At 37.2% G+C, this 17,083-nt stretch overlaps 1 protein-coding gene across 1 annotated transcript in view; it reads left to right on the top strand.

The window, feature by feature from the left end:
* Nucleotides 1-16,755, top strand: part of SRC (SRC proto-oncogene, non-receptor tyrosine kinase) — a gene marked incomplete in the record, with an annotated part of 1,446,557 nt that extends 1,429,802 nt beyond the window's left edge. The window contains 1 exon segment of the mRNA XM_044090212.1: nucleotides 7,881-16,755. Within this exon segment, the coding sequence (XP_043946147.1) occupies nucleotides 7,881-8,089 (209 nt within the window).
* Between the last annotated feature and the right edge of the window lie 328 nt (nucleotides 16,756-17,083).

The raw sequence follows: 17,083 nt of genomic DNA, 5'->3' as shown, positions 1-17,083 counted from the left end.
ATTTGTATGCCAAACACCTGCTAAAAACATTGGGCTTGTCCAGGATATTAACCCGGGACCTGCCACACCCAAAATGATAATCACATTCTTAGACCAACAAGCCACATGCTTTGCAGTCAAACAACAATAATATTGACTTGTATAACTACACTGTAGTATATAGAAGTTACGAAGAAATTTTATCATTTCCTCTAGATCCTGAATATATAAAGCTCAGGGGAAGTGGTACACACACACACACATTATTTATATATATATATATATATATATATATATATATATATATATATATATATATATATATATCTATATGGGTCTAGGACTATTCACTGAAAGCACATTTCACTGAAACACATTTGACTGTGCACAAGCCACTGAAAGCTCAATTCACTGAAAAAACAATTTACTGAAACACATTTCAATGAAAGTTATATATGGCCTTTTCTCCACTGTAGTGCGACTCTGGAGTTAGTATATATAGTAAGGGGGGGGGTGTGGTCGGTGTAGCCCCCCACCTATTTTAAATATTTTGAACTATTTACATGGATACTTGCAATTCCAATAAATTACTTTTTTCTGATCTTAATATATATCCAAACTATGTGAGGGGCGGTGCCCCCCACCCCCCTTATTATATATACTAACTCCAGTGTCACACAACACTGGGGAAAAGGCTATATATAACTTTCAGTGAATTGGGTTTTCACTAAATTGAGCTTTCAGTGAAATGTGCTTTCAGTGAATAGTCCTAGATCCATATATATATATATATATATATATATATATATATATATATATATATATATATAGATACACACAAGGCTTAGAAAAGGTGAAACTGTTTTGCCAAATTAAATTAAGTGCTAGGCACTCTCCAGGATTAATTGAACATTTGAATATTAAAAGTATTTTAATGCCATATCCCATCAAGTAGCATGCACGAGCACACACACACACACACACACAAAAACATGAACCATTAATTTTCAATTACAATTGTGACGTTAATGGAAATAACATTGAAGTTAAAGAAGAACTGCTGAGTTTTATCTCTGATGAGGATATTGTTGAATTACTAGATTTAACTTCCGAAACCAACCACTATTGTGTAGCTAAAAAGCTTCAAAAATTAGTTTCCAGATGCAGTGGTTTCCCTGGTTTTTCATCAGGTATGATTTGTGATTGGATCTGCAGTCTCAGAAAGAGTGACATCAACGGCATCTCATCTGCATTTGTCATGAGGGAGGGCCTTCTTGATGTGTGACACATGGATCCAAGTGGGCAGTCCTTCACATCTAATGGCAGTGGCAATGGTGAGCAAAAGCAAGTAGGGTCCCTTCCATCATGGAGATGAGGCTCAACTTTGGGGAAAATAATCTGATAAACACAGTGTTGCCTGGGTGTAAATCATGCTGGTCATTTATTGTAGGCTGTTTCTGAGACTCCAAAACTTTGTTATGGTGATGGTGCAAGACAGAATGGAGACACTTTCAGTAAAGAAAAACAGATTCATCTACTTTTAAAAAGTTCATATTTCTGGGTAGAATTGTGACAGATATTCACATGGGTCTTTCCATGAGAATCTCATGAGGAGAAAATGTCCCAGTATTACTGACTGCACTTCTTGCACTAAATAAAACTAGGGTAGAGCTTCTGGCCACTTAAGACCAATTTCCTCACATAACTTTGAAAGTTTTAACGGTCTGATTCATTCATTTTACAATCCATGTGGACAGTGGTATTGCATTTTAACGTTCAGTGTTTTAGTGATTTGTTTAATCACTTGACTTGTGAAACACATTCTGTGGTCTGATTGTATGCAACAAGGTAGTCCAAATCTGGGCATCAATTCAAAAAGCAATTTTAGCTACTGAAGTTGCATCATTATTAGCACATGGATAAGCTTCTACATATCCAGAAAAAGCATCAGCAATCTGTAAGACATATGTAAACTTTTCTAATTGTGAGAGCTCAATAAAATTGTACTGAAGGAAACAAAATGGTCCCCATGTTGTTTTCAAACACTGTCAGGGTATACTTTTTGACACGTTATACCCTAAAATGATACAGTTAATTAGAAAATGCTGAGTCTCTTCCAAAGCATGAGGGACATAGCAGTCATTCAGAAATTATTTTACTAGTGCATTGTTCATCATGTGAAAAGCTAACTTGTAAGCTTTAACCAAGTGAGTTAAAAAAAAATTGCATGGGGCTATGAGCTGCCCGTCCAGATAGTGCCACAGTAGGTCTGCAGTATGGCTGCAGCCATCACAGGTCTACCTCACCCTTTCAGAGTCATCATTTGCTCTAGGAAAGCTAAAAATTTCTGTAAAGAGACGTGTGTTAGTTTTATAAAGTTGCTGCAAAAAATAAAGCCTTAACAGCATAAGACAATGCATCCTGTCTAAATGCCATATGAGCAAAACACTTGCCTTTTGAAATGTATGAGTCATCATTTTTATGTGTGGCACACCTTACCACTGCTGTCTGCTTTGGCAGTGATAATGCCATCAATAGTTCATGAACTAAATCCACGTTTTTAATTTCTGTCCCTGTTGAGGTTAAATACCCCTTTTCTCTCCAGTTTCCTAAAATAATGAACTACCCCACGGACATAACGTGAATCTGAACATTTTCACTGCTTTATTCTTTGCATGCTTCACTAATAGCTACACGTTCAGCTGTTTGAGCAGACACATTTTCTTTTAATTGACCAGTAAGCAGAATTCTTTCCTGAGTACAGAAAGAAACTGCTGTTACTGAAGTGCAGTCTTCTTTTTAGACACAACACCCATTGACAAAAGAAGTAATTTGGGAGTAGGTAATGCCACGTCCTTCAAATCAGACCTAGGAGCAACACACAACTTCGAAAAGACAGTCGAGATTCTCCTTCATTCACTGTAGGAGTTAGAGGCAGGGTTAAGAGGTAGGCATCTGATGCTCTGTAAAGAAGGGTTGTTAAGTGAAGACCGTTCATATTTCCACAGTTGTGCAGCAGATGTGCAGCAGATAAGTATTTCACTGTGGTCTTTAATAACAACACTTCTACCAAATGTGGAACTGCCATGTAGGTCTCGTGCCTCAGAGCAACAGCAGTCATAATTTCTAGCAAGTCTGCTGTCAGCCTCCCCCCTAAGGTAGTGGGGAGGCTGCAGCTACAGGATCATGACTTGCACTAAAATAAGCAGTAGATCTAAAACTATCATGTCTACTTTGTGATAGTAATCCTAATGCTACCTTATTTCTTTCAAAACAGAATAAGAACATTTTTGAATAATCTGACAAGTCAAGAGCAGGAGAGTTGAACAGTAATTTTTTTAACTGGACAAAAGCTTGCTCATGGCATTCTTGTTCAGGAGTGTCTTTCTTTAATTCTAATAATGGTTTGCTGCTTTTGCATAGTTAGAAATACATTGTCGACAATAAACCTGTCCGTTCCAGAAATGCCCGTAGTTGTTGTAGTGTGTGGTGCAATTGTTATTGTAGTAATATGAGAGTAGAATTTGTCTAGGGCTTTCCAAAGCAAGGTACCTTAAATAATGAACCTGCAGTTTGCACAACTGCAGTTTTCCTTTATTAACCTTGATTTCTAAATCTGTTAGTTTGGTCAGAAAAAAGAATGGTGTCTTGTTAGCAACTGTAATGAGAGTCTAAAGTCAAAAGTGAATCATCTAGTACTGAATTAGTGTAGATTTACACGAGAATACAATTTTCTCCAACTGTGTTTTCATCTCTCTAGAAAAAAGAGTAAGTAATTCAACATACTCTTGTGGCAATCTCATACATGTATAGTGCAGTCCTCTATATGTAAATGCAAACATACTGACTGGTTGTATAGAAATTGAAAAGAAAGCAAAGTTATATTTATCAATGAGAAAGTAGCCAGTTGTTGGAATCTAACTTAATGTTGTGGCAGGTTAGGGACTGCAGAATTAACTGCATGTAGATCTTTCACAAATCTCTGTGCTTTGCCTGGTTTCCTAACTGTAAAAACCAAAAGAAAAATCTAGCAAGGCTAGACTTTCCACTGTGTGTTACCTTAACCCTCTTATATTAGATGACAACATGGGATATATGGCATATATCCCATGTTGCCTCTAATAAGAGGCTTTAAGGTATCACAAAGTGGAAACTGTAGCCTTGCTAGATTTTTCTTTTGGTTTTTACTGATTTCTTTTGTGTGTGACCTTTTCACTCATTGTTTTAGTTTCCTGGTTTCTTAACTAGTAATACAGGCATGTTGCATGGGCTTTGAGTCAGTACAATTATTCCTTGCTGGAGTAATGTAGAAATGACAGGTTTGATTATTTTTTTCTGCTCCAGTCGGCAAAGGATACTGGACAGTCATAGGTACATGCTGAAAAGGTTTTAAAACTACATTTAAAGGTTCAGCATCCTTCAAGTACTACCTCTTTTTCATGAATAGTCCACAGCTGTGGAGAGACTATTTCCAGCCCTTCCAAATCTGCAATATCTGCAGTTTGTTCTGATGTCTATAAATATAAGTTGAACATAGTCCCAAAGGAGAGGGTTCATTTGGAATATCAAGGAAAACTCCACCTGGAGTACAGTAAAGAGTACATTGCAACTTTCATAACAAGTCTCTGCCTAAAAGGTTTAATGGGGCTGTATTTTCTACTGTAAAGGCTTGTTGCTCTTTTAATGGGCCTGTTTGGATTAGAATGGGCTTAGTTTCTGAGTAGTCTAGATGGGCTCTGAAAACTCCTTGTCACCGTACTACTTTGGTGGACAGTTGGAGGTTTTCAGCATTTGCTAAAGTAATCATTGATCCAGAAGCTCCTGTGTCAACAAAGAAATTACTAGAAGAGGTGCACACTGTAATATTAATGAAGCGACTTTCTTGGTCAACTGGTACCAAAGGAAATAACTGTGGTTCCTCTTCGTGTCTCTCCTAATGATCTTGTTGCCACTCTAGTAGCTGTTAAACGGTACTCCAAATCTCAGGGTATCTTTCTGCTTGTTGTGGCACTTGGACATTTGGCACATTTGTCTTTGTAGCAAGTAGGCATTCATTAAACCAGTCCCACTTGTCCACAGTTAAAGAAATTGTTAAGGTGCGGTTTGCATTGTGGGACTTGTGGTGACATAGGTGGTTAAGAAGTTTGTTGATATTGTTCTGGGGCTTGTGGTTGAAAGAATCTAAATCTGCATATTTCTCCATGATTCCTTCTCCCCCTTCCCTGTGAATCAATATCAGACTGTTGTACATGAATGGCTACTAATTGCTTATGTTTTTCCCCTAACTATATTGTTGGCCACATATTGTGCTTGGTTAACAATCTTATGAATGCCTGAACTTTTCCAGTTTAAGCAAACCTTCTTGGTTTCTTCCTGAATTGGTGGTAATAAGCCTTCTACAAAGGCTACTGGCAACCCACTGGCTGCTGCTCCATCTCTGGGTTCTGGATATCAGAAGGCTTGGATGCAAAGCCCTTCAGATTTTTCCTACCAGCAGAGAAAGGGAGGCTTAGCCCTGAAAGGACTGTGCTAGGAACAACAAAAAAATAAACGTTCATACCCCGGCATAAAATAAACACACCAAACAAACAAGGGGAGTTGTGGGAGGGAGTGGCTACTGCAGCAGTGTTCATTCAAACATCTGCTGTTATGATAAATTCCTTCCATCCTTGAGGTTACTTTAACGAAAGAACCATCAGAGCAAATCTGTGACATCAGATAAAACATATGCATTTACCATATCCTCCCCCAATGAATGGACGTTGCCTCCTTCAGCTGCTGTAGTTGTCTTTAATTTGGTTAAGTTTGTTCCTTAATCATCATCTTCTTCTTCTTTCGGCTTTTCCCGCTTAGGGGTCGCCACAGCGGATCATCTGTCCGCTCATGAATGGCAATGGAGTTTTACAGTGTCGAGTTGCCAGCCCGGCACCCAACCTTCCACAGAAGGCACATACACGCACACACTCACACCTAGGGCCAATTTAGAGTGTCCAATCCACCTACTGCATGTCTTTGGGATGTGGGAGGAAACCGGAGGAAACCCATGCGACCACAGGGAGGACATGCAGACTCAGCACAGAAGGCACCCCAGCCGAGAATCGAACCAGAGAACCTCTTGCTGTGAGGCGGCAATGCTAACCACTGCACCACCGTGGCCGCCCGGTACTTAAATAAATTCAGGCAACACAGTTCAGCAGAGAATAATCTCCTTTATTGCAAAGAGAACACAGAAGTAGGAGACAAGGAGATAAAGGTCCTGTTTCTGTGAGTATAAAAAGGTTCATTCTTTTATATTATTTTTGACTACAATCAACTGTATTGTTACTGTTATTTTATAGCCACTAACCAATTAAAAATGAACATTTTTGCATTATTTTTGCTGTCTAAGAATTTCCTGATTGTCACTGTACTTTTATATTAGGACAAGTTACAAATTCCGTAATAGTTCTATACTGGCCATACTGGCAACTTTTATGTCAGCAGGAAATAAATCATCAAAAGCAGACTAATGCTGTCAGGAATCCATTTTGAAATTAAACTAACTTCAAAATATAATATTCATTAAACATTTTCTTTTCATATACTTTTCCCTTCACAACCAGCATCTTTAAAAGCAAAATCTTAATTTCTATTTGATTTGCAGGAAAGGTGTATGCCATTGGAATGGGGTAAACTGGCAAGCACAGGGTATGCACTTGTGTGTACTGGTGGGGTTTTGTGTCTTGATGCGTACTAGGAAAGGCTGAGAACATCCATAAATGTGGAATGTTACTATTTGAAAGCAACTGAGGACCAGTCAAGGAGGGTCCTTTTGTAAATCATCTAGCAGCACAAAACATTTGTCACAAAGTGTTTTCTGTCGTACTATGCTTGGCATAAGTGGAACTGCATTTAACCAAATATAAACATATATGTTTCTTTTTACAGAAAATGTATATTGTTATATACCTAAAAGTAGCAGTAAGCTATGTAAGGTACTCCTCTGCACAGGCAATTATGTATTCCAAGTTAGCCAAAAGTGGTCCTGTCAGTCAGCATTACACCAAAATCCTGCCCTGGTTGCATACAGTTGTAAGTTTTTGCATAACCCTTTATTTTGCAGCTCAGTGAGAGACAGATTATGTGAAGACTTTGCAGAACCATGGTTTAAGTGCTGTCATTCCAAAAAAAAAAAGCTCAGTAGTAGTCGCAATAACTTCAGACTGTAGTGAGTTTCACATGTTTTATTCATATAAAGGTCCATCTCTGCTGGAAATGGCTTCACAGGTAGTGTGCCATTGTCTTTAAGGTCTGTCCCATTGACCAAAGTGAGGGTATGGTATAGCTTAGCTTGGTGATTTCTCTGTAATTCTGTAAAATTAATGAAAAGGACCATTCCACTGTGATTTTTGGCAATCTGTTAGCAGTGTAAGACGTATTTATTGACAAAAATTAACAGAAAAAAATGATTTGCTGTAGGAAGCAAGTTAATTGGTCAAGTGTTTTGCAACCTAGATTTAGATTGGTTAGAGCATGTTATAGGAGGCTAGTGTAAAACTTGTAAACTTTCTGACTGAATAGTGTAGAACCTAATTGAGGCTACATTAAAATTATTTTAAATATGCTCCCAGTAAAAGATAATTAATCTGTTGGGAGAGGGTATTGCTGCTTCACAGTAGGTGCCAGGATAAAAAAAAAAGTATTAAAATTTGAAAAACAAAATTTTTGTGTATTCTACTTTCGTGGAATTTATGGCTAGATTGATGATCTACAATAAGTGTTTGATTGGCTTGTTGAAAGTGAATGTCATAACAATGTATGCTGATTGTGATGAGAGTACTCTAGGATGGAAACTGTGGCAAAGTTAAGATGCAAGCTTCTGTCACTGGCATACATTAACACATTTTTTCCTTATTTGCTAGGAATGGTAAATCGTGAGGTGCTGGACCAGGTAGAACGTGGTTACAGAATGCCGTGCCCTGCCGAATGCCCTGAATCTTTGCATGACCTTATGCTACAGTGCTGGAGGAAAGATCCTGAAGAGAGGCCCACCTTTGAGTACCTCCAAGCTTTCCTTGAAGATTACTTCACATCCACAGAACCTCAGTACCAGCCAGGAGAAAATCTATAGACTGCAATGCTGGTCTTAGTACCAAAGACTGTCTAGCACATGTAACAAAGACTTCTCAGTAGCTGAAATGCAAATGTATCTTTTAGCTCCCATTCAGAAGGGCCTTTTGGGCTTTTAAAAAAAGGGGTGAGGTGAAGGATTGTCCAGTTAAGTTTCATTATCCACAGTACTGTGCAACCAGAATTCCACCTCTCATATCACTGGCATCTCCTTCTTTAAGTGAATGTTTATGTAAACTGTACTTGTGAGAGGTGCCTTTTGTGGTACAAATGTTCACTTAGGAGCGCTTGTTTCCTTATTGCGCTCACATTCTTACTATTTCCTTTTTTGTGTTTTTACTAAGTGATGTCTTCCTGTTTCTTCCCAGCTGTGCATTTTTGTAGTATCTTTTACTAACATCTGATGTCAGACTATTGTGTGGTACAAATCCTGCAAAACTCTACCTGCAAAGCTTTCCTTGGACTGGTCTTTTTTATTTTGTTCAGAATGGGACCATAGTGCCAAGAGTTGCTGGTACACTGTAAATGGTACGTTATAACTAAAACTATGCAGTTTGTCACCTCACCCCCTGAGGTTAATGATGTATTGAATCTGAAGAACTGGAATTTCTTGTGCATTGTGCACATTCTGATTTGCACATGGGTCTATAGTTCTAGTTTTTGTAAGATAATGGTGACAGAGGCACTAATTCTACTTTTTCCCTCATTTGTTTAGACTTGTGATTCTTGTATATAGGGGAACTTGTTAAACATTTATTCTGGCATGTTCTGTGCTTTAGCCAAGGTACTTAAACTCCCTTCCCTTTTGATAAGTTTTTGATAACGTGAGAATGGTTTAGATGGACTGTGATGTTTCCTCCTTCTGTTTATGATTTTGGTGTGCAACAGCAGAATTCAGACTTGCTTGGCAATACATGTGTTGTGCTGCTTTCTCTCTTTGTCTCCAGAAGCTTCCAGCACTCAAAGATCTTTTTCCTAAAGTGCTGCAGAAGTGGATGCACACGTCGAGGTGTGTGTGATAGGGGCTAACTTTCAGACCATCCTTTGGCCATTAGATATTCTCAAGTCAGCTGTCAGTATGTTCAGACTTTATCTAGTGGTTTTAAATGAACACATGAAAAAGAGATAGCTAAGAAATGGAAAAATTGGGACTTTGTTATGGACATAGCTTTGTTTTAATAATTGTGCACACAGAGTTGTATCATGTTCACATGGCAGTCAACCTTTCTATCAGTAAACAGAATAGGAACACTCTAGTATGAACTTCTGTGGAATGATATTTGTTTTTTACAGAAATGCATACTTGTGAGCAGCTTCAGAAGACATTTTCCATTTGAGATATTTCTTGTAGGAGGTCATATTGGTTAGAATCAGCCCTGACACAGGCCTGAGTCCACCAGAAATTCTCATAAGTAGGAGTCGTCAAGAAAAAGCCTCCAATGGCACTGCAGGCTGTGAAAAGAAATTAAATGAGCAAATGGCCTCATCACAGCATGGCCTCCTGCCACAGTTTTACTAGACTACAGTTGTCCGCCTTCCCCTTGATGTGTATGAAAAAACATCACTGCCTTTTTTAATTTTTTTTTTCTGTGCTAAGAAAATAAATGTAGTGAGAAACTTTTTTTTTCTGGTAGCAATGTCTGGGTGATGAAATTATCTCAGGAGGAATGTATGAAGCCTTAGTAAAATATTTTGAGTTTGGATCACAACACTTGCATCTGCATGCTGCATAGGTAATGTAACAAGGCAGTGGAGAAACAGTGACTGGAGAAGCCTGTAGAACATTTTTTTAAAAACCTAATTCATCTTGCCTTGCACATGAAGTCCCAGTAATATGTAAACTCTCGTCATTCTGCCAGTCATTGTGTTACATCTCGGTCAGAAATTATGTAAAGTGTAAACAGTGCTTGAGCTCTGTATGACCCCTATAAAATGAATAGCTTTAAAGGTGCGGTAAGGCAAAAAGCCAGTTGTTGAGAGCTTCCCAGTCCATTTAACTGTGTGTTACTAACATATAGTATACAACTCAGCTCAACCTTATGGCATTTATGAAATGGACAAAAGTGACTATGGCTAAATCATTTCCTACCTGCATAGCATATAGTTTATACACACATACAACTGCCAGTTAGATTACCAAAAAAATTAACCCATTTCATAATCATTGCTTAAGCTGAAATGTCATACTCAGACATTCCAGAACAAAATATTTTGAGGGAACCATGTCCCTCTTAATGACAGCAGTGTCATTTCACCACTGTGAAATGGGTTGCAGAGTTTACATCAACTGAAATGGGGTAGCAAAACTACTGAACCCACTTAATATAAAGCATTTGGTGATTAAGCTTCATAGAAGTTTACTGGGATCTTGCTTACAAACTCTGTTTACCTTTGTTGAATACCTTAGTTTGATAGTACCATGCACTTACCTTTCAGTGATTTTGTATTTACTTTAAATAAGTCTGCTGCCTGTGAAGCCACAGAATGTTAACCAAGAAAAAGCTTTGTTGAGAGTCTTGCATCTCTTCAGCAAGCTTCTGATGCTTCCAGTTTCTCACTAAGAATACAGTGAGTGTTTATATAAACTGTTATCATACCGAATTCCTGAATATTTCTTGTTCACTTGCCCTCTTTACATCCATTTATTGGACACTTTTACCATAAAACCTTGGGCCCATTTTTTTTTCTGCTACCAAACACACCTGCTGTCATGTCTTTTTCTAATACAAAGAGGATTGCAAACAAATAGCCAGTGACTGCGTAATCAGTCTTGCACTATGACGGCCAGTAATCAAGAGTTTTGAATAAGAGAGTTCAGTTAAAGGTTCATAGATGATGACTTGCTCATTAATTGCTAGCAATTCCTCTGGCTGTCTCCCTTTATTGCCTACTTCTTTTGAACTGGATGTGATAATTTTATAAGATAGTATGTATTTATATGGAATCCTGTTGGTTTCTCCATCAGACTATTTGTGTGTGTGTGGCACATGAAAAGAGAGTTCCAAGTACATCATGTCAAACCATTTCTGTTTCCTGCATTGTCCTTCTCATGCAAATCTTCCTCCATATATGTATTTCCCCAGGGTTACTTTTCAGTCTTTTGCCTTCTTCTGTTGACCCTTTCTACACCAAACAATTCAGTTAGAATTTAAATAGTTTTTAAGGACTGCATCACAAAGTTGATTTTGTTGTGATTAACACCATCCATAACCAAAACCTCAACCTTGGTTATCTCCATCATCAGGGTGAACCACTGGCATGGGAAGAGAACTTATGATTAATTGATATGACATTATGATTTCTGTACAACAGTAGGCCATCTGGTAAAATATTAGGATGAATGCACGGATGCATCTGAATTTTCTTATTGCAGAATTGTATGGATTTTAACAAGACTGGCTTGCGCTGTATGTTCAAAATCAGTAAGCTGGCATCTGGGAAGATATAACCAAAACAAATGAACACTAAACTAAACAATAAAAGTAAAACAAATGGAAAACCAACTGAGATATCTCAAAACACACTTTATTAAATAATTTGACTTAGCACTTTCATCCCGACTTCAGTAAGAATAATTTCAAACATGACTCCCCCTATTAAAATGCTAATTATCTACCAATCAGAACACACTAATTTACACATTATAAATTATAAAGAGCAATTAAAATTAAGTTAAAAAGGTACCGATCAGTAACAGTACATGAAATTTTCCCAACAATTCTTTTGGTAAAACCATTAAATTACTATAATCGTAACATGTTGTTATTATATTATTTAAAAAACATTTACATGACATTAGCCTTTTCTGTTCATGCTAACTAATGAGAGAGAATCATTTATTCCTGGACTAATGGAGGCCTTGAGCCTCAGCTGCCAAGTGAGTTCCTTAAACTCTTGAGTGTCAAAGTCTACCATCAAATCCATGGCTCTCACCCTATCAGTCACAAAAAGCATCATAACCTGTTTAAAATCAGGAAGATGTACTAATGGCCCAGCCATCTTCATTTTTTTTTTATATTAACTGTTTTTACTTTTTTCAGTCTAGGGACAGTGTACTTCAGACTAAAGAAATCCCTTAACAAAACTCTGAATATTTTTTGAAGCTGGAATCTATATTTTCATACCCCCCAGCTTAAAGCAAATATTTTTTGACAGAGCTTGTACATATCAAATTCCAGCAGCAAACAGCCTGAAAAATGAAAACTTCAGATTATGGCCCTGAGCACAGGTTGTATTTTGGTGACAGAGTTAATGAAATATATTGACTTCAATCAAAAGCTCAAGGTGACTGGGAATGGAAGTACCTTTTTTGGTCAGAGCAACATTTTTAGTAGATATCACCATCTGATAAATGATTAATTTTACTTTAGGCTTCCAACCTCACACAGATATCAGACTTAAGCAAGGTAAACCTACTTTATATTTACAAACCAAAATTAAAATAAGTCATTTAATCTTACTTATAAAATCATCATTAATTTCAACGTTTGAATAAGAAAAATGAGGTTTATTTAACGTTCTGTTACTGACAAATGCACCGATTGCATCAGATTCTTATTGGAGATTATGCAGTGCATCTCAGAGATGTGTATGAAAAAGGAATGCATTGTTCTTTGAGAGTGGAATATATGTAATGATCCATGATGATCACAGAAAATGCTCACATTTCCAATTGCAGACATAATGTTACTGGTTCAAGCCCTAGCATTCCAAATAGTATCATCCCATTCAAGCCCTGTTAGCGGTTGGCAAATAAAATGAAATGCTGTTTTCACATTTCTCAGCACTGACTTTTAGGAGCCTTTTCTGAGTTACTGTTGTCCTACACCCTTCATCATATCTGTGCCAGTGGGGGTTACAGCACATGCAACCAAATTATATTTCAAATGCATGTATCGTAATTCTGTTTAGGGCTATCCTGGGCACATGCAAAGGAATCATTTCCCTCTTCCCACATGTCCATGCAAAGCATGCAGGGAGTACCCATTACCCCAAGACATACGAATGGAATGCAAAAATTATTACAGAGTTCTGGTCATGTGGCAGTGGGCTTGCCCACATTTCATTGCAAAAATTATTACAGAGTTCTGATCATGTGGCAGTGGGCTTGCCCACATTTCATTGTATTGGACTGCAGAAGTGTACTTTGAATGGTCAGTAGAGCAAAGAACTTGAGATTGGGAAACCACAGTAATACTATGGATGTAAATTAAACTGTGAGTGACTTGCCTGTCACCCCAGTTTACTTAAAGTAATATTATTTTTTCTCTTTCTCCGTCAGATTAATCCCTAATAATGACTTAGTATTCAGAATCTGCACATAAAAAAGAAACTTTCACAGCACAGTTTTACAAGCAAGGTAATATAATTTTCCAAACTGGGTTTTGTGATTCCTACAAATGTATTTACGGTTGCTGATTTATAGTAATCCATCTTACAAAATGGGGTGATATATATTACCCTGAGGACATTCATTGTATTGGGAAAAGTAATAACTGCACTATTTGTCATCAAATGTGAGTAGGGTTCTTCTGCAGTTTTCCATTAGTGAGAATATCATAAATAGATCTACATTTTAAGGTGATGAAAAGTACTACTTCACAAAATCTTGCCATCTCTGATTTTGTGCTGTTTTTAAAGAAATCTTTGTATTGTAAGTATATGTGGGGAGAAAAAAGTATTTTGATTATTAAGAAAGAGTACAGTTTTGTTGGCAGCTTTCCTTTAATTTTCAGTAGTGATAGATGGTTCTGTTATTAACAGAAAAAACATTTCTATCTTTCATCTGTCCTTGCATTCAGTGGATATTGCTCTGATTTTTTTCTGGAGACTGCATATTTGTAGCTTCTTTCTATCATGAATAAATGTTTCCCTTTTCTGCACAGATTTCTGTTGAGGAACCCACTTCCCCTTTATCCATCACAAAGCAGAAAGACTCTCTCTGTTAATTCACTCACTCCACAGTTCATTAGAAATAAGCCAAATTGGTTGCTGAATCAAAATTCTATCAGTGCTTACTGACAAGGGAAGTAATTCTTACTGTATTGTGGTACTACTATGTGGGTTGTCTGTGACAGAAAATACTAATGAAATGTCAGCAAGTAGTGAGTGTGAAAAGGATTGAAGGGTGATTCTGGTTATGATAGTTTCTGTTCAGTAGGTGTGTGAAGAAAATGAATTTCTGTGCATTCTTCAGAGGCATACATGTATGCATGGCCGAGTGTCATTGCTATGATATTAAGAAACAAAATACTTGTGGAGAGAGTTTGTCTGCTTTGATTTATTGTTTCCTTTCATAAGTGATATGGTGACCTTTGTGTTGATGTTTTTTTTTTTTTTTTGGGGGGGGGGGGTGCTGGCAGCCTGGCACTTTATATATATTTTTTTCTTTTTTTTGTTTGAATATTTATTTTGCTGTTTGTCACAGGTTGATCAGGACATCAGTATTTTTTTTCCTTTCATTTAATGTATTTTCTGCAGATTATGTATTCAGTAATTTGGCTTTTCAGTGTACTTGGTTTTGTTATTGGGTGGAGTGTGTACTGCGGAACTGACCCTAACACAATGTATGCTCTTCTTACCCATAGTCTGAATCTGTGTATCTTGATGCTCGGCTTGCAATCATGAATTTCTGGTCAGTTGTGAGGAATATTCTGAGTTCACTTAAGTCTTAGTGTGGACTATAAACTCTCTTCCAAATATTTTATACTCCATGACGTTAAGTATATAAAAGGTGTATATATATATATATATATATATATATATATATATATTGGATACAACATGTTCTGGACTCTGTGGGCTTTGTTTACGACACATTAAAGCTTGCGCATTAGTGATCATTTGTTTCAGCCTGTCATGTTTTAGAGTGTGGGAGGTCTTCTCTGAAGTAGAGGTTATCCAGACTTCTGTAAGAGGTGTTTGCTTCATTTGAGACTTCTTGTTGTGGGAAGTTTCTTCACCTTGAGATTAAAACATCAAAAAATGTTCCCTCTGAACCAATAGGGCCAGGTTAACCTTGATAGTTTTTATTAGTAGTCGACTGACATGCTAGATATACTTATGAATTATTTTTTAATGTGTGAATGAGCTTATTTAATTTTCTGCACAGGACAAAAAAGACAGTCAAGTCACCATTTTTACTTCAAATGGATTTTGGGTTTACTTTATACTGGTATGATAGTTCACCAGACAGAATGTATTATAATGTACATTACTGTTTATGTAAAAAAAAAATCTTTTAGAAAAATAATCAGAGTTCTGTTTCATTTGCAACTGAAAAATAGGGTCGTCTTAATTTTTGAAGTACCAGTTATCTAAATGCATTTCACTCTGTTATAAAATGTAATAAATTTTCCTGTATTAAAATACATTTTACAGGTAAATGTAATGACCTGTGTTCTGCAGCTGTATCAAAGCATGGATATGCAGTACAAAGGCACAGCCTAGTTATGGTCTCCAAAGGAAGAGTGAATTGTGGACAAGCTGTTGTACAGATATTAGTATCCTAAAATACTTGGGTTTTCCTACTCGCCTTCCTTACCAGATTCAGCTGCCAAAGGTGGTCCTTGCATGTCACAACATTCTGGAGGAGACTGCAAATAATTTTGTTTTCTGTTAGAACAGATCTTTGAGAAATTGCCTTTTTCGGTAGACTTGGCTTCATCTTCCTTCCCTGGTGTGTTAGGAAAACAATCCCTGGTAAGCCGTTTATCCAGCTAGTACAGATTCACACATGCTATTTAATTCAGGACACCCTTTATGTCTGCATGGTACTCTGGTATTAATTTAAAATTTAATCTACAGGTAGCAGTACACCTCAGACCTAAGGGAGAACAGAAGTAAGGAGACTGTAGGGACCCACCTGGTGTTTCAAGCTTATGGAGTACTATATGTGGCATGTAGCCTTGGGAAGCCACTACCAATAAAGATTTCTGAAACTAGTCCTAAAGCAGAAACTGACGAACATTATGACAGGCAGGAAGACTGCTTCAAGTTCTGATTTGATGAGCTTTCCTGCAAATATAGTTTTAACCTACATTTCTAAAACTACCAAAGTGAGTAATAGACTGACAGCTCCTTGAAGCAGATTAGTACTTATAGAAGAGAAAATGTAAGCAATGACCATTTATCCTTCATTTTGTGTTTTCTGTATGAACGCATAATGTAAAAACCGCCTGTAGACGGAAAAAAAATCCTGAATTAAGGCTAGCTTCACTCTTGCCTGATTTTGGTCTTGTTGGCTCATCTTGACTTTATAACTAAATAGAACCTACCCGAGGTCCATCATTATGGTTTTAACCTATCTTAATCATCACAGTTAATCAGTCTTGAGTAAGGTGCAGTACAGAATATCATTACCATCTAAGATGCTGGAGACAGTTTTCATTTTTTTCTTCCTGGTGTAAAAGGGATATGATATATTCAACCAGTTGTGAACTGATGTTGTTTTTGCAATAATTAGTCTTGGTGACAGTAAGGAGACTTGTAATTTGTAAGATTCTGTTTCCAAGAACTAGTACCTCTTTCAAAGGGGGCATCCCCCAGAATACAGAAAAAGCTGCTGATTCTCTGTGCCCCAAATAGAAATGGAATATCCCACTCTAGTAATAGACTTTATCTACTAATTGTAAATGCTCTATTAAAATAAAGCCATATTTGAATAAATTGTGTTAGTATTTATGTAGTTTGCTCATTACAGGTGAAAATGTGCAATGTTTTGCATGTAATTTCAGTTTGGATTAATGTTTTACACATACTAACAACTCTTGTATCAAGCTACATGCGTCTTTATTGCATTTTGCATGTGCGTGTGTGTGTGTGTGTGTGTGGGGGGGGGGTTCTTTCCTGGTACAAATGCTGCAACTTCCTTGCCAAACCTGAATAGCATACACAGCTGTCCATGTGTTTACTTCCACCAGTGTAGCAGAGAGTGGTCTAGGTTCTTCTAATGTTAACTGTAATGAAGCTTATTTCCATACCTGTTATGTGTTCT

Source organism: Protopterus annectens, chromosome 12.part0, assembly GCF_019279795.1.
Source record: "Protopterus annectens isolate FY-2018-M chromosome 12.part0, PAN1.0, whole genome shotgun sequence".
Classification (NCBI taxonomy): Eukaryota; Metazoa; Chordata; order Ceratodontiformes; family Protopteridae; genus Protopterus; species Protopterus annectens.
The sequence above is the reverse complement of the archived record's forward strand: the minus strand, read 5'-3'. Positions and strand labels throughout refer to the sequence as shown.